The 26,753-nt window shown below is 44.3% G+C and overlaps 1 protein-coding gene across 5 annotated transcripts in view; it reads right to left on the reverse strand.

Annotated features, from left to right (window-relative positions):
• Positions 1 to 3,255: 3,255 nt before the first annotated feature.
• Positions 3,256 to 26,753, reverse strand: part of KIAA1549 — a 106,528-nt gene continuing 83,030 nt past the window's right edge. The window contains exons 11-22 of one of the 5 annotated variants that reach the window (XM_079992116.1): positions 24,580 to 24,624; positions 22,172 to 22,374; positions 20,947 to 21,071; positions 20,309 to 20,323; positions 18,531 to 18,736; positions 16,284 to 16,507; positions 14,600 to 14,744; positions 13,674 to 13,979; positions 12,263 to 12,315; positions 9,446 to 9,591; positions 7,918 to 8,072; positions 3,256 to 3,681 (exon numbers count right to left, since the gene is read on the reverse strand). In XM_079992116.1, coding sequence (XP_079848242.1) covers positions 3,427 to 3,681; positions 7,918 to 8,072; positions 9,446 to 9,591; positions 12,263 to 12,315; positions 13,674 to 13,979; positions 14,600 to 14,744; positions 16,284 to 16,507; positions 18,531 to 18,736; positions 20,309 to 20,323; positions 20,947 to 21,071; positions 22,172 to 22,374; positions 24,580 to 24,624 — 1,878 coding nt within the window. In that variant the 3' untranslated portion in view covers positions 3,256 to 3,426. The remainder of the gene's footprint in view (positions 3,682 to 7,917; positions 8,073 to 9,445; positions 9,592 to 12,262; positions 12,316 to 13,673; positions 13,980 to 14,599; positions 14,745 to 16,283; positions 16,508 to 18,530; positions 18,737 to 20,308; positions 20,324 to 20,946; positions 21,072 to 22,171; positions 22,375 to 24,579; positions 24,625 to 26,753) is intronic. The other 4 variants (XM_079992120.1, XM_079992118.1, XM_079992117.1 and 1 more) reach the window with 4 other exon arrangements.

Raw genomic sequence — 26,753 nt, forward strand, 5'->3', positions numbered from 1 at the left:
AAAGAGCTCAGCAATCTCAGTTTCCCCAGTCTACAGATTGGTATTTGTCACGTGGATCTCATAGCTCGTGTAGAGGGCCCCAATGGTATCCATGGGAAAGGAACCAAATCTACCAGCAAAAGATATGCGAATCAGCTCCTTCTGTTTGATTGAACCAAGATGCACTGGCACTCTTGCTCCAAACACATTAGTGGAGGGTGTGTGTGTCAAGGTATACAATGTGGAGTGCGTTTTCAAAAATCAACAAAGCAAGGTTAAACACACTGGTGAATCAAGCAAGGGGGTAGACCATCAGTTCATTCATTAATACCTTAAGACAGTAAATGCATTGAAGCCACACCTCCACACAAATAACTGCTTTCGACTGTCTTTGTGCCACTGCTTTAGCTTTAATTTAGTCTAAGTTAAAAAACAAAAACGGGAAAAAATACACTCCAACAAATAAAATAATTTAGTTAGAATTTCCACTCGTTATTATTACGCAGGTTACAATTAAGCAATGGCTGTAGGACAGTAAATTACACCTCACAACTAGCAATAAAATTAAAATTCTGTAAAAACTAGTGCCTGGATGGCATGTACCGTCGTTATCAGTAGGAACACGTACAAATGCAGAGGTTGCATCTAATGGTGAAATCTAAGCTTTTGTTATTCTAAAATGGTCCTTTTTTTCATCACAAGGTTAACACTTTATTTGTAGGCTTTATCAAGAACCCAAATGCAGAGGGTGGTTTATGACAAACTAGTGCTGGTGTTGTGATATCATCCTGGTTGGCCTCTCCTGCTCGTCTCATTTCAAACTACAGACTTGCCACTTTTAAGTCTCATAAGAAACGCGGCACTTCTGCATTCGTGACCTTTGGGCAAATTAACACAAAAGCTTAATCTACCACCCCCTCCTCCCCAGCTTAAACACAAAGGGAGTTTTCACAAGTGATGTTAAGACTGCCTTTCAAGGCCATGTTACTATCAGTCGGGGCTGGTGCCCATTTTGGTGGGTAGGGTGGAAGGCTGGGAGGCCACCAGTAGGTGGAGCCAGAGCCAACGACAGGCGGAGCAAAACTAATTCCAGTTTTGTCCCCATCCTCTTCCCTGCTGAGTTCTGCAAGAGCAACACTGACTCTACAGAGGATGAAGATAACAGGCAGTGCTACCTTCTGGGCTGGTTGCAAGTAAGAAGGCAAGCAGGGGCTGGCTGAGAGCAGACTGAGGTTGGTGGGACAGTGCCCCATTTACCCTAACAGATCAGCCTCCACTAACATTGCATTTCAAGTGAATACCTAACATGTCTAAAGAATACACTTTAAAAATACAGTGTGTGGGAAATGACTTTTTTAAGGGAAGAAATGAATGAAGTGAATGAAGCATGTCTGGTACCATGTATACCTTACATTTCACTAACCTGAGAACCAAGATCAGCTTTAGCTCCCCATCAATTGTATACCTGGTTGCACATGTGGGCTGGCTCTCGTGTAAACTGCAGAAAAGCCCTCTGCCTCTTTCCTGCCACGTGAATGCTGTCAGTCACTGGCTTACCGTGTCCTAGAAGATGTTCATTTTAAAATTGAGGCACCAATGAGGAAGTGGATTGACATTCCCATCCAGTGTTTCATAGCTAGTTTGGTCAGCCGTGGACAAATATAATCTTGAACAGACTTGTCTCCACCCTTTCTGAAGCTGAAGCAATTAACTAGGCTCTCCCCTTGGGAGTATGTGCATCATCTGAAAGATGGTGCATTTGCTTCTCTCTTTTTAAATGGTAATGATCAGTACTATTTTTCTAGAAAAAGAGGAGCGAGCTGGAATACACTATGAACACCTCCCTTGTCCTCTTAGAATGGCAATGGTGCCCACCTGAGAGGTGCCGGAACTGAGCTCCAATGAGTTCTGGATGCAAGTATGCCCTGCTAATAATGATGAGAATTAGGAGTAGAGAAATGCTTCAATATGAAAGGCTCTTGGTTTTCTGCAGCAGAGGATGGGGCCAAAGGGAAGGTGACCTACTTGAAATAGCATGGAGGCACATTAAATGTACACATTCCATGTTCTCCCCTTGTTGGCATACACCTTTCAGGTTAGAAGCAGAAGAAGAGGAGGAGGAGTTGGAGTTTGGATTTCCCTAAGGAGTCTCAAAGCGGCTAACAATCTCCTTTCCCTTCCTCCCCCTCAACAAACACTCTGTGAGGTGAGTGGGGCTGAGAGACATCAGAGAAGTGTGACTGGCCCAAGGTCACCCAGCAGCTGCATGTGGAGGAGCGGGGAAGCAAACCCGGTTCACCAGATTACGAGTCCACTGCTCTTGACCAATACACCACACTGGCTCCCACTGTAAGGTGGGGAGGAGGCAGAAAAATGGAATGGCAATGGGCTAGCTAGGGGCTCTCTGATGTTCTTTCATCACAAAACTGGAGCCAGTTGTGTTTATTTAAAGCATTTGTACATCACCTTTCCCCCACTGCCAGAGGTGTAATTTCAGTGTCATTAATGCAGGTGTTGAGATGTCCTCACCATGTAGAATAGTGTCTTCATGTCACTTGTGAAACTGCCTTAAAACATTTCCATCCCCTCCTATTTCCACCTATCAATTATGAATACCAAGTAAGTCTTTACTTTCTTTTTGTTTTTCTCTCTCAGCCTGAATGAATACAAATGATTATATCCTTGGGTTTTTTTGTTAGTTAGTTAGTTAGGGTTTTGTTTTTGTTTTATAAAAGGCCATCATTTCAACTTTGCAAACATCAGGATGAAGGGACATTTTGCAGCTTCAGCACCAGAAGAACAACAAGGGAGAGTGCAGAGAACGGCTCCATTTGGAAGCACAGAGCAATATTTAACAACAACTATTATTGTTCCAGTTTGTTAACAGGTGGCTCCAAGTCTTTTATTTGTGGAGTCTTAACAATGGTTTCTTTAAAGTAATTGCTTGCACAGGATCAACACGGCTTCTTGTGTATTCAAAGTGACACTTATCAGCAGCGCACACGGCCCACCTTCTTGGGGGTGTTTGAAACCATCAGACTCTTGCAGTCTCTCATGAGAAAACAGCTATAACTCCATCTTGCAAACTTTCCTTCCTCAAACATGGAGTTTCGTGCATTGCTCTGTTAGGGGATGGCTTTGCCATCTCTTGCAGCGCTTGGCTTCTGGACCAGAACTGTCATCGAAACAGTTCCAACCAAAGATCCCAATCAAAGACACACAAGCCCAATGCTTGTTACATCTTCCCAGGTTTCCCTCACCCTCAAGAATGAATTTCTCTCTTGTGCTGCCACCAATTCTGCAGAGTTCTTTCTCACCGTGCCCCAATTCTCTTGTATTGTACACGCTCATTCCTCTGACAGAAGAACAGGGCTCCTGCTGATTTCCTGTGAGTCTAGCTTCCACGGGAAGCAGATACACTTGGCAGATTTGCAGCGACATGGCAAATCAGCTGTGGAAGTTCTGCACAACGGTCTGTTTCTGAGAGAGGCGGAGGAGCTCCTCTCGGATTGCTTTGATGAGAGAGGCCGACGAGTGACCCGGCTGCAGGTCCTCAGTGGAGCTGGTGTTGTAGCAGAGCCCCGGGCCCTGGTGGTTGCTGTGTGGAAGCTGCACAGGAGGAGCTGAGGGCTGTCGGGCCGAAGTCCTCGGCATCTGGAATACTGGTGAGGAGGAATATTCTTGATGTCCAGGCGTATGTGTCTGGGGGAAAGGCACAAAGGGTTACTACGTTTTCTGTTTGGGAAGCGTAGGTGAAAAGATGAGGAGGCAGAAGACCAAACAAACAAAAACCAAGGCAGAGAAGAAAGCAAGTGAGTTTCTCTTGGATCTGAAATGCAAAACTGGAAAAGTTTGAACGCATGCAATTATTTGGGAGAAATGTTGGCGCTCCTGGAGTCTCAGGGCTGCTCTACAAGCAACTGTTAAAACACAGCTTCCAGAGAGGAGCTGTAATAGCCTGTTGCAGTAAAAAGAAAGGAAAAAAAAAACCAGAGTCTTGTGGCACTTTTAAGACTAAAACATGTTAGGAAGGATGGTGTAAGTTTTCATGGACTAGAGTCTGCTTCATCAGATGCATATACAAAGTCAGCAAGTATGTATAATGACAGCGAGCTAACTGAGAGAACAAAATTAGAATGAACTGTTGTAGTTCTATGAAAAACACAATTATTATCATCATGACCACTACCATTATTACCTGCTCTTTAACAGGAGGTCCTGATGTCAAAGCCCAGGGGGGTGGGGTGTATGTATAGATAGATAGAGACAAACACTTTTTGAAAAAAGGCCTTCTTCAGTGGTCACTAATGTATGGGTGTGTGCATAAGTGTGCCAGCCTGGCATATGCACAAATAATAAACGCAAAATTTTTTCCAACAACCAATGTAAAGTATTTAAAATAAATCAGATGTAACAACACCCAGCTGGACTGACTATAATAATACATTTAAGGCCAAATACTTGCCTCGTAGATATCAAGACTGACTCTGAAGCAAAGCTCAGTCAGTACAACATGAGACTCTTAACCTCAAGGTTGTAGGTTCAAGCCCCACTGGGCTGGGCAAAAGATTCAGGCAATGCCAGGGACTGGACTATTGACCCTCATGGTCCTTTTCCAATTCTACAATTCTATACCCTCCAGGATGAAACATGTATCTGCTGTGGCCCGACTGACCGAGACATCAAGGAGTGTTGTGTTTCCCACAGTCAGTACTGATTCATGATGTACATGCGTGGATGCAGAGGGGAGGCATTAAGAAGTGATCGTCGTACTTACGTTACACGTATGTAGGCTTATTTTACATACTTTCTACATTTTTTGTGCTTTGCTTCTCTCTGACCTCATTGCTCACTCCCCCCACCCCGCTACAACTGTGTGTTTGTGTGATTTTATACACACACACCAAATTAGGATTAAAACATTCATAAATCTAATGAAGTGGATTCTAGTCCACAATTGCTTATCCCATAATAATGCTAACCTCCAAGGTGTGCCAAAAGGCACTGGGGTTTGGTGCGGGGCTTGTTTTCAGTGACCTGGAGATTAATGGCTGTGCAGTGGGTCAGAAAGCACCATCTATTTCTATCAGGAATTTAATACCTAGACTGTTTTCACATCTGCTTTGAGACCACAAAAAGGCGACTACGCCAAGGTGCATGCCTGTTATGTATTTTTGCAGCAGGGCTGACAGCGTCAATTTATAACACGCCATCTGGCTTGTCTAAAAAGAGCCACAGACTCGAACTGGGGAAGAGGGGAATTAATTTGCTCTGAAAAGCATGAAGGTGAGTAAGATGAAGGGAAGTCATAACAAAAGGACGGTCGTTGGGTTGTAATAAGTAGCCTTACCAAAATACATTTGAATGGGCGATGCATGCACTGATCATCAAAATTAAACAATGTTTGCACACCAACCGCGTCCGCTTCAGGTCAGAATACTCCCCTGTGCTCTTGAAAGGAGAGCACACACAAACCCAAACTGTAAGAAGTTGCAAAAACTTGGGCAGTACAGGAAAAATAGGCCAAAGGAAGAAAGAACCAACAAAGGGCTGCAAAGCAACACTGAACCAACAATATTAGCAATGGCAGGGCATGCAAAAGCAGCAGAAATTCAGCTAATTGCTGTGGCAAACAAGTACAGAGGAGTTTAACCCAGTTAGAACCAGCAGGTGGTAGAGAGAGAGAGAGAGAGAGAGAGAGAGAGAGAGAGACTCAATTATGTGTTTCTGAGGACAGTACAAATATATGGATGTTTGGACCTTGGTATCAGAGGCTGTGGGGCTCAAACCAGGCTGCCTATAGCGCTGACAAGCGAAGTTTCACAGATGTCACACAGGAAACCAGAATCCTCCTGGGCCACAAAGTCAGGTGATGTCACAAGGCCAATCCAGTGCCGCCACCTGATCTAAAGCTTTCAGATAAATTGATTTCCCTGAACTGGAGGGAAGCCACCAGGTTATCTTCTTGCACCGCACCAGTCTTGGGCCTGCCCATCGCCTACCTCCTGCCCTCATCCGCCCAGAGCACTTGCCCACCTTTCGGCACCAGCTGGGCAGCTATGGTTTTACATGGTGATAAGGAAACTATATAGGGCACAGGAAAATGCGTGTTCCCCAAGGCCTGCTGCACGTTTCCTTGTAGAATGGCCCTGGTGCACCTAAAGCCACCATCGTGTCTGCTGAAATAATAGGTCTCTCACAAGCGTCTTCTCCCAAAATAGGAGTCGTGTCACCTGCAGGGTTAATACAAAACATACTAAAGGGAGAGACGGTGGAACAGATGGCCAAATTTGTCTGGGGTGTTCCAAATCTCTTCCCTTCCCTCTTCGCTGCATTGAGGCAACCGTGTAATGTTGCACGAAATGGCAAGATTATAGGGTTACAGAGCAGAGGAACCTGTCTTATACCAAGTCAGATCATCTGGTCTATCTAGCTCAATACTGCCTACACTGACTGACAGCAGTTGCCCTGGTGATACCAGGGATTGAACCTGGGACCTTCTGCATGCAAAGCAGGTGCTCTGCCACTGAGCTATGGCCCTTCCACAAAGGCCTCAGTTTCACTATGGTTATTGTGGTACACCACTTACTAGAAGTTTGCCTCCATGACCCAATAATAGGGACCAATTGCCCATCCCTAGCTAACGTCATGTCTGATCAGCAGCAGTGTTGAGAGTTCCAACTTTTCCTTTGGGAAGCCAGGAATGCATTGTGATTTATTCTTTTTCTGAGTCTCTTTAAAAGTTATTTCTCCATTTTGGGGCTCAGATAGGGTGGGTGGAATGGGGACACCATTATTGCTTGCAATAATGCACTTCAGGCGATACTGCGTCTTCCTTCAATGAAGGAAGGAGCTGAAGAGACAAGACAAGAGAGAGTTGGGAGAACTCACTAGTGAGCTACGGCTGATTACAAAAAGGAACAAGCAATGTTTTGGGGTCTTCTCCAAAAGGTGAAGGTAGCATGACAAAGACAGCATTGACCGTGTTGTGCAGATTAATCCCACTATTAACTCAAGTAGGTTCAAGTGGGCTTTGATCATACTTAAAAACTTTAAACAAAAAACTAAGCACCCCATGTGACCCACTTTTTTAAGGTTTCTTAATTTCAATGGGTCTGCTCTTGAGTAAAACTTAAGGCCACCCCATGTTCTAGAAGTAGTGTCTTGCCCAACTGGTTTCTAAAACTAAAACATCCCTGTGCAAACACATGGCATTTTGTTTTGTTGTGCTCAAGGCAACTTCAACTCTGTAGCCGATGTTAGGAACTGACAAGGCTCCATTAACATCAGCGAGACGATCTGTGTCTTTGTTGCTGTTGCTGTTGCTGTTGTTAGTGCTCTCTACCTACAGTGGTCTCATGAGACGATTTCAGGGGAGCAGAGCCCACCGAGAGCATGGATCAGGGGTGGGGGACCTGCGGCCATCCAAATGGTACGTAAGAATATAAGAAGAGCCTGCTGGGTCAGGCCTTTCTCACAGTGGCCAAGCCAATGCCTACGAGAGGCCTGCAAGCTGGACACAGGTTCCACAGCACTCTCTTCCCACCTGCGATTCCCAGCATTCAAATCTTGCTCAAACGCAACTGGTTTGTTAAACATCCCTGGTGTTGGACTGCAACTCCCATCATCCCTCACCACTGGCCATGCTGACTGGGGCTGATGGGAGCTGGAGTCCGGGCAACATCTGGAGGGCCACAGGCTCTCCATCCTCTGGGCGCAGAGGAGAGAAGCCACGGGTGATAATGAAGAAGACAGAGAAGCAGAGTTTGGGGGCTGGAATGCGAAAGTGACAAAAGCAGCGGGCTGAGGTCAGAGGAGCAGGTAGAGATGTCTTGAGAGCAAGTTCCCCAAGCAGCACAGGATGGAAAAAGGGGGGGAAGAAACAGCTGAACAGAACACTGCTTCGGAAACTATTCAAACATGAAGCACAGTACTCACTGCTTCTCTCCTAGCATATTCATCCTCTCCACGATACGGGGGCCACCCGGGTTCCCCCAGCTGGCCATGCCCTGCTCTGCCTGAGGGGATCTCCACTTGTTGACCTCCGATCCTGCTAGCAATTCCCACCTGAGTGAGGTGCTGTATCTGAGAACCTTAAAAGCAAATATTTGTTTGTTTTCTGTTTTGTCTTTCCATGCAGCAACAGAAGGGTGAAGGGCAAATGAAAACTGGCAGCAGCAGGGGATCAAAACAAGTATATGGGGGGGGGGGGAGTGGCGTGTGAGGAAAAGGAAAGGCTGACTTCATTTAATCAAACTAAAGCTTTTTTTCGTTCTTTTAAAAAAAGCTCCCAAAGGAAGGGCAACAAAAGGACCCATTTGCATGCATGTCCTTTTCCCCCCCTTTTTTCTTTTGCAAATGGGAAGGTGTTTCTGTGTGGTAAAACATTAGGGTTCTGTTAGGCATGGTGGAGGTAGACAGGTAAGGAACAGACCAGGTAATACTTCTGGCCCACTGACCCTATAAATACTGCAAGTATTATTAATGTGTAATTGAAAAGAATGTGTGTGTGTTTTAAGGTTTGCATGCTAGTGATTTGCCCTCAGTGGAAGAGCAGAAATATTTGCTTACTGCAAGACACTTAGCTCTACAGACGTAACACCAGTTTGCCTATAACTCCTGGCTAGTTGTGAAGTTGAGACCAGGATCCTGGAGATGTCCTCAAGCCTGCTTCAAATACTGGAATCAGTTATGAAATGTGTACATTTCCTCTTTAAACGAAACAACCTCCCTTTAGAACACATAGAAACTGTTGTGTTTACAAGTTCCACATAACGTTCATTGCACATTTGCAAAGAGCCGATCTTTGAGTGTGGCAGCAATGGTGCTTTGGAAGTCCCTGCCTATTGAATTTAGGCAGGTGCCCTCACTATATCATTTTAGATGCCCACTGAAAGCTACCCAGATGTGTAACTTAATATTTAGAACATAAGATAAGCCTGTTGGATCAGGACATTAGCCCATCTAGCTGAGCATCCTGTTCTCACAGTGGCCAACCAGACACCTGTGGGAAGCCTGCAAGATGGACATGAGTCCAGGAGCAGTTTGCCCACCTGTGATTCCCAGCAGCTAGTATTCAGAGGCATAATGTCTCTGGCAGTGGAAGTAGAACGCACATATATATGTGCACTGTAATTGTGCTCAGCTAAGAATGCATTATGTTAGGTACCCTCCCATTCCTTTTATTAGGAGACCAATGAGCACCTTCTATAAGTAGCTTCATCCATCCTGTTCCTCCCTAGGTCCATGCACGCAGGATGCACATGCTCAGAGTTGAAGGGGACTTCATTGGACTAGGTGACTCTTGGGTCACTTCTGACTCTACAATTCTCTTGGTTCTATTATTCTAGCAAGCTCCTTGTTTGCATTCTAGATGCAGCCACATCTGCTTGAGTTGTGGAATGGGGCCAGCTGTTTATGAGAGAGTCAGTGCAAGTGCACAATAGCTTAAGGAACATTCAAGTACCTGCAGTGCTTCCAACTGGTCGCGGCCGGGCCACAGATGGCATTTCCTCCGGGTAGATCCCCCTTGTGGAATACTGAACATCAGAAGGCTGCTGGTCTGGGTGCATTAATTCGACCGGGGGAAGGAAACCTGGGCCCAGGTTTTGCCTGTTGGTAGATCAAGAACAAAAGAACAATGCCAGAATGACTGACCTCCGGAGACAGCAGCATCCCGTATTCCAACCATGCAATGTACCACTGCTTGCATTACTGTGTGCAGCTCTCTGTCCACTAAAGACTCTGTAAAACACTGTGTGTGTGCAGCTTCTATAGCTCTGCCCCATGTAAACACAGCGCTATAGCTGCTTCACATGCATTACACCCTCTGCTTTAGCCTGAAAGATCTAGCCAGAAGTCCTTTATGCTTAGAAAAGATTGGAAACAACACACGAAGCTAACAGATACTGTTCCTGGCAACCCTGAGATCACTGTTTTTCATAATTTTTTAATAAAAAATATAGAACTGCTTTTAGCTGTTGGTTATTAAATGTTTTAAATGTTTTATGATTGCTGTGTCTAAGCTCCTTCTGGGGGAATGGTGGAATATAAATTTAAAAAAATAAAACAATGATATATAGAGCAAGCCTCCATTGTAGTGCCCCTTCTCGACTGAAAACATCCCGTAGCCTTTTAAGGACAGAGGAAAGGGAAGAAGTGTGTTGTAGAGCTGCCACAGTTGTGGCCAAAGCCTGCACAGGCTGGGAGTGGTCTCTAATAATTATTCACAAACTTTAAATATGTGCTATGGTACGTATTTGTACATTTTGCCTAGCTGCTGAGGAAACCTGCAACCCAATGTATTATTGAATAAAACAATGGAGATTATGTGGGAGATAGGGCTTTCCATTCACTGCAAGATGGAGTAGGTTCTCAATTTTCAAATCAAACTCCAGATTTAAACATGCTTGCAAAACATAGTCCCTAATTCAAGTGTTTTTAACATTCCCAGTTATGGACACCGCTGCTGTATTTATTAAATAAGATTTACAGCTATTGCCTGACAACTGGCTAATTCAACTTTTTAGAGTCCGTCAAAATCAAATTTTAAGATCTGAAAATGACAAATGTGATCAATTTTTTGCGCGAACTGGGGATTTTAGCTCTTATTCGTCTGTTGTGCTTCTGACAAAGAAAATTCCATTCATTCATTCCACTGATTTTTTATTCCATTTTTCATTCATGGTGATGGTGATTCCTTCCCTCCTAACATTATTGCTTGTTTTGAATTTGCCTCTTTGAAATTTGACTGAGCCAAGTTCTAGGAGAAACACAACAATTAAGAGCTATGCAATAAGCATGTATTTACCATTTTTCAAATTTCAGAACTTTAAATTCTGCTTGCACAATCAGAAAGTTTAAATGCAGAATATCGACACTCCCCCCACCCTGGTACCCTGCTCCCAATTTTGCATTGCATTTCAGTTAAGTGCTGTCTAGGTGTTGGAGCTTCTCTGTCTTACCGTACTGGAAAGGAGTTACATGAGCAATACATGCAGAACCCAGCTTGGTTCCAGCCCACTGATAATCTTAATTACATTACTGCAGAGAAAAAGACCAATTTGTTTTTCCAGTCACTGTTCCAAGAACTGGTTATTTGAACCACTTGACTGTGACATTGATTAACAGTTTGGTATCACAGCAACTTTTCTTCCTCCAGCCCTAAAGTTCACCAACTCCATTAAATTCAGTGGGGCTTCCACACAAAAAATGAATGGAGTTCAGATAACCAGACAGCATTCATTAGATAATGACTGAAAGGGCTTGCTCACTTTCTCTTTTCAGTAATGAAGAATAAATCACCATCCAAATTGCCTAATCCAGAAATAGCTGCCTACTCTGAAAGAAGAAAATCTGAGGGCAGTTAAGTGTTTTATCACAATTGTGGCTGGTGTAGTTTAGGACAAAAGGATGCTACGTTGCCTTGTTATGAGAACAGCAGAAAATTTGATTTTACTCCTGCATGCTGTCTCAGTGTCATGTGTGAAAAAGAAAGCAGCTTGTGAATGTTTGACACAAACACAAAAGCAAACAATGCAGTATGTCACATGATGGTCAGGATGCAATTAGTTCAGGGGTCACCAAACTTATTGCGCCTTGGGCTGGTGTCTCCAGCGCTGATTGCGCGGCAGGGGAGCACGTGCCCATACGCATGTGCACACGCTATTTCCGGCGTACCTCTGGGTTGGAAATAGCTTGTGCGCATGTGCACAGGCCTCCTCCGACCTGGATGTGCACCGCAAATAATGCTTGCACATGCGCAAATAACGTTTGCGCATGCGCACAAGCTATTTCTGGTGCTCCTCTGACCCAGAAGTGGGCAGCTGCACAGCGCAGCGTGGCACCGGTAAGAGCAGGTGGCGACAGCGGGGGTCACTGCGGGCCGGATAAACAAGTCCCTCAGGCCTTATCTGGCCCGCGGGCCTTAGTTTGGGGACCCCTGAATTAGTCATTACACAATGCACAAACCTAAGCTGCCACATGGGGCACTCCCTTATTTCTGTCACAGATCACTGGCCACCATTGGGAAGGGCACAGCCCAACGACATCACACAAGATGCTGTGTAAAACCAGACATCAGCCGGAAAAGGGACTGAACCATGCAGCACCTGTGTCCCCCATCATAATGTCTAGTTAGTACCTCAAAATCTGGCACAAGATCAGGAAGAAAGAAGCATCTGTAGTAACCATCTCCCACAGTTGCTGACGATTTCTGGTCTACTTAGAATAAAAACATCAACTAGAAGAAACGCATGAATCAAACAAACTTTCAGAGAACTACCTCTGTAGCAGGCCTGGAGCTGTTGGAGGGGTCATTCCAAATTCCATGTATCTCTGGAAAAAGACCATGCATCAGAAAAAAAACATTTTAAAGAGGGATTTAAAATTAAAACGATCCATGGCTCTAGTTTCTGAACATTTCTGAACAAATGAAGATTAAAAATCACTTACTGATACATCACAATGGCTGAATTCAGACATAACACTAAAACATGGCTTAGTGATATGTCAGTGTGCCTAACCCCCTCCCAGAATCTGCCAAGAGATTGGTCAGAAGCATTTGCTTTCCTTTAACCCAGGCATAGGCAAACTCCGGCCCTCCAGGTTTTGGGACTACAATTCCCATCATCCCTAGCTAACAGAACCAGTGGTCAGGGATGATGGGAATTGTAGTCCCAAACATCTGGAGGGCCGGAGTTTGCCTATGCCTGCTTTAACCCCTACTTCTTCTGTCATCCAAACAGGGGAATGCAGTTTAACTAGGGTTAGTTTTAAATCATGGCAACTTCAAACCTTAGGTAATGAAGCTGGCTTGTTGAAACCAACCAGTTACTACTAGCTAAAACCCCTGTTTGAATGGCATGGGAACTCACAATTAAGTAAAACGGACAGGGAGAATTTCTAAACACCCTCTCTCAGCAGTACTGGAGGGGATTAATCAGCCCATAAACAAGTAATCTTGTTTTTAGAAAGATGCATTCTGAATTCTATTTGCACAACATTCACTCATAGTAATATATCTGAATTTTCTGGATTTATAAGCCGTTACATTATTTACAGGGCTGTAGATCTCTTCACCCATACAGCAAATCAGCAGCATTCAGCAAAGCGGGGCAAGGTGGGGGAGGTGCTGTTTACATGGCTTCCCAATGTTAGGATCACTGCCGCTCACTGAGACGGAGGTGGGTGAGGCAGCAGGGAAGTCAGCATGGTGCAGGCGCGATGGCGGAGCCAATCTGACTCTCCCACGGCTGTGCCTGCACTGCACCTCACTGCATCAGCCCTGCTTGCAAATTTTCTGCTAACTGAGCGTGGCTACACTTGCTTGCCTGCCTCACATTTGTCACCACTAACAACAGAATTAGTTTTATTTCATAAAAATTTATATGCCACTTGTAAAAAAAGCTCAAAGTTAGCTGTGGTAAGGTCTACAAACAGCGGGTTCCCGCTGCTTGTAGCACCCTTATACAGAATGCATGCCTGGAGTAAATATATATATATACCAAGATTCAAGAGTGCTGGAAATCCATGCATACACAGTAGAATTATACCTAAACCACCCCGAATCTTGGGGAGGGAATGGGCTAGATATCTGAAGAGATAAAAACCATGAAAGCACAATGGCCAAAGTAAGGATAGGCTCTAAACCTGCACAGTGGAGTCTTGAAATGACCACCAACTGGGCTGCTTACTGTGTGTGTTTGACCGTACGGTGACCCCCACTGGCTGCTCGGAGTGTCCCTCGCTGCTCGAACAGGAGTGTTTGTGGGCTGCCCCGCTGACCCTCCGGAGTGCGTGATGGCAGCAGAATTGGATGCTTGGCTACTCGGGGCCACCAGGGCGAAGGCATCATCCAGGAGAGAATGCATTGTCTGCCGGGCCTCTTCAATGGATGGCTGAGGAGGGATGTATTGGGCAGGGTGCGGGGGGAGGCCTGAGTACTTCCCCAAATCAGTTGAAGAAGGCGTCTGGGGTTCAGCAGGAAGGTCAGGATCAGACTGCAAAGGTAACAGGAAGATGGCAGCATAAGGAGGGAAGCACGGCCTGAACAGCTGTTATACTGTCAAAGTTCCCAGTGTTTCAAGAACGGTTTTACGTGTTGCAATGATGCCGTCTGTGTGTGGCATTTTGCACATCTACCTGCAGACATTACAAGATATGCATGCAAATCATTAATAGCGCATCCCTTTGGTGGTGAGTTGTGCATAATCCAGGAACCACTGATGCCAACAAGAAACTGCAAACCTCTCGCTCAACTTTGGGTTTGCAGAGTGAATTGGTCCACAATGAATGAAGACTTCTTGAGTAGCTAGTTACACCTGCCCTACTACTACTTCTACTTCTACTACTACTTTTATTATTTATACTCTGCCCATCTGGCTGGGTTGCCCCAGCCACTCTGGGCAGGTATACTAGATAATGGATTTGAGAAAGGGCTATGCAGAAGACGTTTGTTGTGAAAGCTCATGGTTTCACAAGGCCATAATTCACAGTGGGTTCTTGCATTATTCAGACTCAAGCCAGCAAGGCTAGTGCTTCCTGGAAGCCTTTCCCACAACCCGCAACTTATCATACAAGCAGAAAGAAAATGTTGCCTTCCAAAAGGTTTTAAACATACAATATATGCAGAGTTGTTGACTCCTGGAGGTCTCTTGTAAGTCCCATCGCTGTCAGTTGTAATTAGCCGGTCCTTGTCAGCATCCATGGGACTTCCATTAATCTGATGCCTCCGACGCTGCTTCGGAGAACGTTTGGCTCGAGAACTAGGTAAAAATAAAAAGAAGGAAAAAGCAAAACATCTTAGGGCTTCCTAGGAGCATCCCAGTTGGGGGCAGGGCAGTTCTGTTTCAAGATAGCATCTTTCATAAATTTAAGAGTCTTTGTAGAATCTGAACCAAATAAAAGCTTTTTGATTTGCTGAGTCTTTATAGCCTTTTCAGTTTCCATTTGTCTCTGGAAGCTCTATGCGAGAACTTTTAATCCACTGTTGCTGTTTATTGCTTTTATTTGTTGTGTTGTATTGCTTTTATTGGTGCAATTGGCTCTGAGAGTTTTGGCCAAATCTAAATAAATAGATAAATATCACTGACAAATAGCAAGCAAAGAGATAAAAGAGCCACATCACACGGAGCTGTCACCGGTCAAACTATAAAGCTGAATTAATGGTGTAAGTTTATCTTAGTCAGCTAATCAGTAATCTGGACACAAAGGCATCATTTGCACATAACAGAAAAACATGATTTAGTACTACATGGACCAATCAAAGCCTTGGGCTTGTGTGTCCCCACCAGGGATCCCTCATTAAACCAAACTGGTTAGTTTAATGTTAAGTCAACTTAAAACATTGGCTTTTGCAGTTGGGATATTACGTTAACCAGTATGTTTTCTTTTTAATAAATATTTTTTATTAAATATTTCTTAGTTTACAAAAATTCTCCTACTTAGTCTTTAAGCTCCTGTTTGTTTGTAGCATGCCGAAGGGGCGTTAACCAGTACGTTTTAAACAGAATTCCTAAGTTGAAATTAGGAATTTCAACAAGCTGAAATTCTGAAACTAAACTCAGATGTCCTTCTCCTGCCGATTCAGGAAGCGAGGGGAATGTGGAGTGTGCAAACCTTACATTATGAAGGTTTGCTCATGTAGTACATTGGTGGGGAACCACTAGCCCACGGGTCATTTTCAGCCAGCCACACCCGCCTGTCACTTACATGACATTAGGTGTGGGACAGGTAAGGCCACAGTTGCAAAGGAACATTCAGGCGCTTAGGGGTTCCTTTCCTATTGTTCCTTTGCAATCACGTCTTGCTGTGAGACCATCCTGGCTATGAGTCCTGGAAGACCCGCTCCCAGCCTTGTAGGTCTTTTCCCACCTGGCCTGGGAGAGCTGGACTGACTCCAGCTACAAAAGCTGAGGCCGCTGAAGAGGCCAGAGACCACCTTGGCTGTCTCTTAGCGAAGACCCAGGTCCTCGAGCCTGAACTTCCACAACAGCTGCATTGGCAGGGCTGGAAGCCACAGTAGCAGCTATGTTCTATGCTTATGATAATACTTTTATCCTCTTGCTAATTATGCTGTTTTAAATGAGCATTTTATATTTGACTTCCTTTAAACGTTTACAATAAAAAGTACCGTATTTTTTGTTAAATGTGCATTCTGTGGTTGACTTCCTGTTCTGTCCAATCTCCACATCCTTTTGTAAAGCAGCATGCTTACCTTGTTATCTTTTATGACAAGCATTTGCACACATTCACATTTAACAGAGAAAGAATTCCATCCCCGGCTGTCTCTGTGTTGCTGTTACCTCTTTCTGTGTTCTATGAAGACAGTAGGCATATTGCCTCCAGGGTCCAAGATCTTGTCTATCTGCATCTGCGCCTTGCGGTACATTCTCTGCTGCTCTTTGGTGTCGATGATAACCATATCATCCACGATCGGAAACTCATAGTGTCCTTTGCGCTTGGCTCGAAGTCTGATCTTGTTGCGATGATGCTCAATTTCAGATTTATGCCTCAGGGCTGTTTGTATCTTAAAAAAAGAAAGAGAGGAGCATAAACGTTTTGGAACGCACAACTTCTCTCTGCTTTGATGGAAGGTGACTGTGTAGAGTTTGGAAGCAAAATGCTGAATGGACCTCCAGCTTACACCTCAATATCTCATTCTCCAGCTTGCAATTCATTCACACTCATTCCAGGTAAGAGAATTTGTACATACCGCATAATGATTAACACAGCATGGGTAATTAAGAGACAGAGGGGAGGAACACACAATGCTAATAAAAATGTTTGACAAGCTGCAAATTATACTTCCTGCAGGTTGCCATAAAAGCCCAGCAGCAAGGAAATTAGAAGAGATCTAGACTACAGTTACCTGTGAAGCTTACACAGTGAAAAATGTGTGGGTGGGCATGCATGCATGTGTGAATGCATGCTTATGGATTAAAATTAGAGACTTTGCTTCTGCTTAGGGGCTGTTATAAGACCAAACAACCTCATGGTTGACACATTCCCACTAAATAGAGGAGTTTATTTTGCAACATTCACGAATATTTGGTATGTTTGGTAGAAATATGAACCTTGTATCCCACTGTATTTAAAGCCATTCATTCTTTTTAATGATTTCTATTATTGTTTTATTATCTTGTAATCTTATTCTTCCTGTTTTTAAATATAGATGGGGTGAACCTACAGAATCAGTTGCTTGCCGCAACCAGCCCTTTGGAACTTTCTTCTCTCTTAGGGTGGTCTACTTTTAAGGAAAGGGCTGGTGTTGTGACGTTTTTAATGTAGCAATGTGTATGTGATTTTTAAAATATGTACTGTATATATTTTAACTGTACTAAAGCCTAAGTGTTTAAATAAAATATACTGCCTCTGACAGCGGAAATGGGGTGTGGGTGGGAATTAAGAGACACAACTCAGAATACTTCCTTTTTTTGTGCGTAACAGTAAGAGGAGGAAAACACCTCTACTCTGCACTAGACCTGACTTCTCAGGGTGCAATTAATTCTTCTGTGTCTGTTTTGGGACTGACTGACTTCTCACATGATCTTTACTGCAGAGATTCAGAATTATCTACCCCAGTGGAAGCTGAATGGAAGGAGGCAAAATCAAAGCATACAGAGAAGCCAGGTTCATCCATTTCCCCTCTTCCCCCATTTTTAATCTCCTCCTTTCATCAGTGTCTGGATAAAGGCTTGCCGAGGGTTTATAGCACTTCACATTTGTCTCTCTGTCTGCTGTTAGTAGGGACTGGCAAACGTTCCCTCTCTCCTGGCTGAACATGGGCACACACAATAATAAATATCTGCTTTCCCTGCCCTTCCCTTTCAACCATCCCCTGCAGAACTGGGATTTACGCTAAGGATTTGTTGCATGGAAGAAACTGCTCTTAGAATGGAAGAAGCTTACTTCCCTCTGCTGTTCATGCTCCTGTTTGCCTAAGAACCCACACACTTGCATGGCTTAGTTCAGCAAGGTAAGGCTGTGGTCACATTCAAGAGTAGGATTACTAAAACACAGGTGCCCAGGTTTGAAAGAGGAGGGCCTGTGAGCCCTGAGATTCCCCAGCTGAGCTCTAGACACTCCAAGGGACACTCAGAAGGTATATCATGGCTTGCAGCAAACAATTCTGGGAACTGAGGTTCAGTGAACCTATTCAGTCATTCCCTTTCCTCAGGGAATCTTGGGAACTGTAGTTCTAAGTGGGAACTAGGGATCTTTATTAAATGACTTTTATTATGTCACACCCACACCATACATTTAAAATGCTCTTGTGCCGCTTTAACAGTCATGACTTCCTCAAAAGAAGCCTGGGGACTGTAATACATTAAGGCTGCTGGGAAATGTAACCCTGTGGGAGGTCTCACCATCCTTAAGAAACTATTGCTCCCTGGTTCTTTGGGGGAAGCCATGACTGTGAGAAGATGCATAAAAGTGCTTTACTTGTATGGTGTAAAAACAGTATTTTCTATATGTCCATGGTGTATCTATGCTCTTAGTGCAAGGCGCTTTCACAGGCTGTAATGCAGTTTACCGAAGGGATTGATTACCTCCTTGTTAATCTTGTTGGTCTCTGCTACTCGGTCAGCAAGTGGCTGGTTCTGAATTGGAGGTGCTGCAATTGGCTGCATGGCAATCAACTGGATCTTGCTAGGAACCCTTCGGCTGACCTCTGAGGAACGTGACATTCTGTCCACATGCTCAAAGATGGAGGCTGAAGAGTGTTGCTCTGTTCCATTGCTGATCTGCGGAGGGCCTGAATTTTTAAAAGTATGAATGAAAGGTAGTAAATATTGTTTCAAGCCCCAAAGAATGGAAGGTTTTGCAAAAAAAAAATCGGCATCAGGAGATTGGCTCACCATCTGAATTACACCTTTTGAACAAAAGCAAATTATCACATCACTAATAACATGAGTGTACAGGGTTGTCTCTCTCTCTCTCTCTCTCTCTCTCTCTCTCACACACACACACACGAGAGAGAGAGAGAGAGAGAGAGAGATTGTAAGAAGACAGGCAAGGCCTTTAGATCATTGTTCTGTTCTCTGTGCTCATTCTTTGCTTAGAAGTTGCTTGTAATGTTTTGAATTGTTCAACGATTCTCTTGTTTTCCTGTACTGTACACCAATTTGGGGGCGTTTAGGGCTCAACAGCAGTCTAGAAAGGCCCTTAAAAATAAAAAATAAACGGCTTTGTTTTCCTCTGGGCGACTCACACTGTTACTTGAATATTTTGAAGCTAGTTCTGCAGTGCTTTTAACATCTCTCAGTCTCTCTGCTCAATCTGTCTGTCTCTCTTTCTGTTTCTCTGTGTTTGTATCACCCTTGCAGCTAAGTGTGGTGTGGGGTAGAGGAGAGCTGAGAGCAGGAAACTCTTCTATTTTGTGGATGGAAAAGGGCCTACAATAAATACACCGAGAAAGACAAATAGAGGGCAGTTCAAACGCTGCACACAGTACAAGTTAATTAATTCCTAGAAGGTTTATCCACTACAGCCAGAATCACTCCTTATGCCAAAAATAGTTTCACTGCACTTTCCAGGGCTTAAAAGGTTTTCCTTATAGAAGCCACATGATAGTTCTCAATGAACAGCCCATTTAATCTTCGACAAATTGAGACGATGATGAGATTCAAAAAGGCTGGAAAAGGCTAAACTGAGATGGACAATACAATGCTAAATGTATTACATGAATGAGTCTTGTGTTCTTTCCTGCTTTGATGTGGCTTAAGGGCTAAATATGTGCATATAACAATGCCCCAGAGTTGTTGTCATTTTAAGGAGCACAGCAAAGCCTTCTTTAGAAATAGGTAACCATACACATGAAATTCTGTAGGGGGTGAAAGAAGCATTTGGAAATACCAGGAGGGAAAACAGTTCAATCACTTCTGGCTACCCCATTCTATTTTTCCCTTCTCAAACAGGACTTGTTTATGAACAGTGGGGCACGATTACACCCATTAACATGTATCCTATAGAAGGGAGAGGAACAGTTCAGCAACGGAGCCCATGTTTTGCATGCAGAAGGCCGAGATTCAGTTCCTGTCGTCTCCAGTTGAATAGCCAGGTAGCAAGTGATATGACAGTTGCCAACAAGAGAGTCGCTTTCAGCCAAGAATAGGTAAAATGGAAGCAACTTCCTATGTGCATATAATTAGTTTATCCTTTACTGGCAGATGGGATGCCTTTAATGGTTCCCATTGGCTATAACATGAGGAAACATCCAAAAGCCAGTCCTAGCTATTAGGCACTGAAAGCCAAGCCCTCTCCACGCACATTTACAATTAAGACTCTCTCATCTTAGGCTTATTGCACATTTTTAGGGGAAACTTACCCACTCGGTTTACTCCTGGAGCATCAAGAGAAAGATAAAAACAGTGTCATTATAATTCAGCAAGTAGTGACAGAAGGAGAGCCAGATGCTCCCAAAAAGAACACAGGTATGTCAATTTCCAAATTTCAACAAAAGGGAGTTGATTCAAATGTTTAAAAAAGCAAATGGCACAGGGTTTTTATGAGTGCACACTACCAATGCAGAAAGAATGCATGCTTCAATGATGCTTCACTGTGAGATGCACAGGGGTTTTTTTGAGGTGTGACTGCTTTAAACCACCTATCACCACCACCACCTGGATTCTGGAGAAATGCACTGCATGTTGTTTTAAAGGACTGAAACAGATCTGAATGACTACAGCACTGGGATAGGATACCACATAATTGTACAGACATCATGGCCTAAAACTCTGTAAGCTGTCTGTTGAGTGTCACTTTATTCAACTGCATCATTTAAATGTATTTATCTGTTCTGTGATGTCAATTTGCCTTCTAGCCGTGTGGTATATATTAATAATAATAATAATAGATGCATTTCAAGCTGCGCCCAGACAAATGACTCAGCAGATTCCCTATTCCTGGCACAGCTGTGTGAATGGAGACAGGAAGAAGAGTGTGGTGCGTGAGGAGGCAACATACCAGACTTGTTGACTCTGTGTGGCTTCACTTCATTTGCAGCTATCTGTGGTCTTGCAGGCCCTTCTCCTGTTTCTCGGCCACTGGACTGCTCACTTGCTGTGGAGTCAGCATCTGATGGGGAAACTCTGCAGGCATCAGATCCCAAACAAACAAACAAACAAAAATTAAAATGGCTGTATATTATTTTGCATGTATAGATTTTACCTTTCTTCCATGACAGAACCCGAGGCGGTACACAGTGTGTTCTCAGGTGGCTTCTCATTCAGACACAAGACCAGACACAAGACTTGTTTAGCCTCTGTAAGCTTTCTATTCCTCTGCATTGTGTTTTTAACTGATTTAATGCTATGCAGCCTGCTTTCAAAGTGCTTTCTGTTTTCTGACTCTATAGTTCTGTTTTATTAATTTATGTTGTTGCATTTTTACTGTGGTGGTGATTTTTTTTAAAAAAATTGTTCTTGTTTATAATATAAGCCACTTCTATGCTATGGTTGTATGCAAGCCTATAAATAGTATCAATCCATCCATAAACTAAAATAGACCCTCCATATATGGAGGCAGCCAACCTCTAGGAACTGGGCTCCCTGTAGCTCCCTTCCACATGCTAAACATGCACTGGCTAGTGCTGCTCTCAAGACTTCCATGTGCTGAGCGCATGTGACTCTTAGCAGATACCCACCCTGAGAGCATAGGCATTTGGGGGGAAGAGCTGAGCCAGCACAAAGGGGTGGGGCCAGGGGTGGGGCCAGTAAGCACTTTCTCTTAATGGCACAAAGGGGGCTTTTGTGGCTTGCTAGTCTTATGGTCTCCATGAGCAATCCAATTTGGAATTGAAATGAGCATTTAAGAGGTGAACAAGGCAGGGATTGAAAAAAATCACCTTGGACTTTAGCTATGAATTGACTTCTGTCAGTTTACCCACCAGGTTGTAAAGGCTAGAAAGATCAGACAGTTTAGCTGTGCAATCACGTTTAGTGCCCACATGCCCACTGCCTATCCTGGCTCATCTCATACTTCTAAGTGAAAAATCACTACAATTAAGAAGCGCAGCAGAAGAACCTAAAAAAAGAACGAGACACAAATCCTGGTGGATTAATGTAAAAGGCAACTTCCTGAGCAAAGGCTATTCAAACTGAGAAATAAAAGCCCTTATGAAGCAAAAATAATCCCCCATAACTAATTAACTTTAATCCATGCCAAGCAGTTTCTCATCAACTGAACTGACCTCCCTCTGTGTCGGACATTCTTGGATGGCTTTGAAGAGATCTTTGCTTTGGGGCTCGGCAGGTCACCGTTTTCGGAGGGTGTGGTGTCCTTAATTGGTCCCGGTAGAGGAGTTGGCTCATGTATGATCAGGATGTCATCTTTGTTGTGCTGCCCTAAATGCTGCTTTGCAAAATCAAAGCCCTTCACACTGGGGGCTTGCAGCTAGAGTGTTAAAAAAAATTAAAAAGGGAAGACAAAAAATAATAATGAGCCAACATGGTAAAACATGCAAACTAAAATCTGGCTGGTAAGTCCTGCAGGATGACATAATACCATGAAAACAGAACAGAAATACATGAACTACCAGGGGTGGGGGGTAGGGAGAGATACCCTGAAAGTATGGGTGTGATCTGGATTTTTGTTACACAAAGTGAAACCACTTCTGCTGTCCAAAATCAATATCTTGTGAAAGAGGTCCTGAACCGCCTCTTTGAACAATGTCCAGAAGCAAAGCCCTAAAAAAGGGACAAACCCCACAATGAAATACAAGGTGTGTGTCTACAATGTCCAGAGGCACCTCTCACACACACAAAATAGCTGGAGAACACGTTCCCTAAAAGGCAAATTGTGGGGAAAGGAGGAAGATATGAGTAGGTGCTACAGAGATGCCCAGAGGCTTGAGAGGCCATTGGGCACCATTGCCTCCTCCTGCAATTTGGCATTTCTGCTTTGGGCACACCTTCCATTTGCTCATTATGGACTAGTTTGCATATCACACTAAGATACACTTTCTTCTGAACCACAGCTTAAACTCAAACAAGCCTCCATGTTCATGGTACAAGCGACATTACAGCACAACATGCTGCCTTGTATGAAGCTGGATTGTGGTTTGTTTGAAACACAAGTGGTAAATACAAAATAAGCCACAGTTCATTGCTGGCTTATTTCTGGCTTGCCACTCATGGCTTGTTTGGAACTAACTGTGACACAAGTGCTAGTGCAAGAATGGTTGACCACAGGGGAGTAGAATGGAAAGAAACTATGCGACTATGGGGCACGGTGCTCATCTTGCTTTCAGGCCAAGGGAACCGGCGTTTGTCCGCAGACAACTTTCTGGGTCATGTGGCCAGCATGACTAAACCGCTTCTGGCACAATGGAACACCGTGACGGAAACCAGAGCACACAGAAACATCGTTTGTCTTCCCACCACAGCAGTACCTATTTATCTACTTGCACTGGTATGCTTTCGGACCGCTAGGTTGGCAGGAGCTGGGACAGAGCAAGGGGAGCCCACCCTGTCGTGCAGATTCAAACGGCCGACCTTCTGATCGGCAAGCCCAAAAGACTCAGTGGTTTAGACCACATCACCACCCGCATCCTATAGACTGGAAAGAAGGGCAGAGTTAAAGTGAGTGGCAGGTAGAAACTACCAGTTTTAAAAAAATGGCAGTTGGGGTGAGGAGTGGTTGTGAGAGACAAAGTGAGAGGCAATGGAAATATATGTAGAAAGCTTTAAACTCTGTATATACTACATTCCTTAGTAAGATATATGTTTACATTACAGTGGTACCTCTGGATGCAAATGGGATCCGTTCCGGAGCCCCGTTCGCATCCTGAAGTGAACGCAACCCGCGTCTGCGTGTCGCGATTTGCCGCTTCCACGCATGCGTGTGACGTCATGTTGACCGTCTGCGCATGCGCAAGCGGCGAAACCTGGAAGTAACACACTCTGTTACGGCCGGGTTGCCGCGGAGCGCAACCTGAAAATACTCATCCCGAAGCTACTTCAACCCGAGGTATGACTGTATAACATTGCATCCTGGTCAAGGTAGATGTTAGGTAAGCCTATTTCACCACAATGTCTTGTGTATTTGAGTAAGAATATAAAGAGTGAGCCCTACAGCTCTCTATAAAGTCACTTACATGGTGTTACCAGGTATTTTAAGAGAAGTCTGGGCACAGCAGAGTATCTGCGGGACTGACCTTTGTGACCACCTGAGGACAGGACATTGTAGGGGACCCCAGGAACTTCACATAAATAAACCACGATCCGGGTTGACCCGTCACAGCAAACCAGACTATGATGTTGCTGTGCCACATGCAGCACCCAGACGGGTAAGGGAAGCCGCACACAATGTGGGAAGCATGTTCATGATTAACAAACTGTGCCTTACGAGTGAAAGAGTGCAAAAACAGTTCATTCTCATTTATTAAATTAAGCGGGGGGGGGGGGGGTCGTTCTTTATGCAAACCTGAGATTTCCAGAAATGCAAACATGTACACATAAATCAAATACACAGAAATGTTATTCACGTGTTCTATTAGTTATGTTTGTGAAAAATAGCATGGAATCGTTATTTTTTTCAGCCACACAACATTAAACAAAACGAGTTGCTTACTGCTGAACGGTATGGTGTTCCTCCTACCTTGTCTGTATTGCATAACAGGTTGGAGAAAGCTGCACTCTCAATCTCAACCAGCAGATGGGGATAATAAGCATTAAAGGCAAATATGCTTTCTGTCTACTTCCTTGCATATTATGCAGACAGCTAATGCAATCAGGCTTTCGGGTCAATAGTACAGACACAAGTGGGACCCTGCAACAAAAATCTCCATCCCTTAACAGGAGTGTTCCTCTTCAGGATCCCAACCAGCTAGACATATTTTCCTGTGGGATATTACAAGCTCTTAGGGAAATGGTGGAGAACCTGTGGCCTGCAAGATGTTGTTAGATTTCTAACTCCCATCAGCCCCAGCCAGTATAGCCAGTGGCTGGGAATGATGGGAGCTGCACCTTGAGAGCCACAGATTTCTCACTCCTGTCTTAGGGACTTAAAAAAGTCAATTTACTCTTCCCCATCCCAATTTCCCATTCTTCTTTTCCAGCCGACACCATGAGAGCACTAAGCATGCACAGTCCTTATGGATGGCGGCTAGCAGATTGAGGTTGATCCTGACAAGACAGAAGTACTGTTTTAGGGGGACAGGAGGCGGGCAGGTGTGGAGGACTCCCTGGTCCTGAATGGGGTAACTGTGCCCCTGAAGGACCAGGTGCGCAGCCTGGGAGTCATTTTGGACTTGCAGCTGTCCATGGAGGTGTGGGTCAATTTTGTGTCCAGGGCAGCTGTTTACCAGCTCCATCAGGTACGCAGGCTGAGACCCTATCTGCCCATGGACTGTCTCGCCAGAGTGGTGCATGCTCTGGTTATCTCTCGCTTGGACTACTGCAATGTGCTCACCTTTGAAGGTGACCTGGAAACTACAACTAATCCAGAATGCGGCAGTTAGACTGGTGACTGGGAGCAGCTGCCGAGACCACATAATACTGTCTTGAAAGACCTACATTGGCTCCCAGTACGTTTCTGAGCACAATTCAAAGTGTTGGTGCTGACCTTTAAAGCCCTAAACAGCCTCAGTCCAGTATACCTGAAGGAGCATCTTCACCCCTATCATTCTACCTGGACACTGAGGTCCAGCGCTGAGGGCCTACTGAAGGTTCCCTCATTGCGAGAAGCAAAGCTACAGGGAACCAGGCAGAGGGCCTTCTCGGTAGTGGCACCTGCCCTGTGGAACCCCCCCCCCCACCAGATGTCAAAGAGAACAATAACTACCAGACTTTTCTAAAATGTCAGATGTCTTCTAAATCTGAAGGCAGCCCTATTTAGGGAAGCTTTTAATGTTTGATGGATTACTGTATTTTAATACTTTGTTGGAAGCCGCCCAGAGTGGCTGGGGAAACCCAGCCAGATGGGTGGGGTATAAACAATAAATTCTTCTTCTTCTTCTTCTTCTTCTTCTTTTTCACTAGGTTTGTTTTCCTTGTGGGAGGTTGCCCTTTTTTGTTTTTTTAAAAAAGTACTTCTGCATATCCTAAGATCCACCCCATCGTGCTGATACATCCGTCATGCTTGTCAGTGGGTCACAATTTGCTATGAAAATGTGCCATTACCTCCACTTCCTCTTTTCACACTAACTTAATGTCACATTCAAAGTGTGCTTTTCCAAATTTACACCCACAATTTCCTGACTTGATTCTAGGAAACTTGCAATTTTGATGATAAAAATTATCTGTTATACCCAATCCCTTCATTGCTTTTATTAAAAAACCAAAAACCAAAAACCTGTGCTTTTTGTGACTGTTAATGTGTTCAACTAAGACAGGGAGACCTGGATTTGAATCGCCACTTAAACACCAAGAGACTTTGAGAGAATCATGCTATCCTATTTCACAGGCTTGGTGTGAGCGTAAAGAGGCAGGAACCTGTATACACTACCCTAACCTTTTTTTTGAGGGCAAGATAAACATGTGATAAATAACAGAAGTGAGGGCCGTGGCAAAACATTGCACTGTGAAGTTCTTCTGTTTGGAACCCACAGATTCCAATCTGTTTCTTCCTCCCATAAGAATGGCCTGCAGGGTCAGTGGCCACGCAGATGCCTACGGGAAGCGAACAAGCAGGGAACAAGCTCAGTTGGTAGCGCATTGCAGGGAGCTGGACTACATGACCCTCGTGGTCCCCTTCCAACTCTGCCATTCTGTGAGTCTGTGTGCAAATAGCACACACATTTAAGGTTCTGGTTTTGACCTTTAAAGCCCTAT

The sequence above is a fragment of the Podarcis cretensis genome, assembly GCF_951804945.1.
Source record: "Podarcis cretensis genome assembly, chromosome: 10".
Taxonomy (NCBI): Eukaryota; Metazoa; Chordata; class Lepidosauria; order Squamata; family Lacertidae; genus Podarcis; species Podarcis cretensis.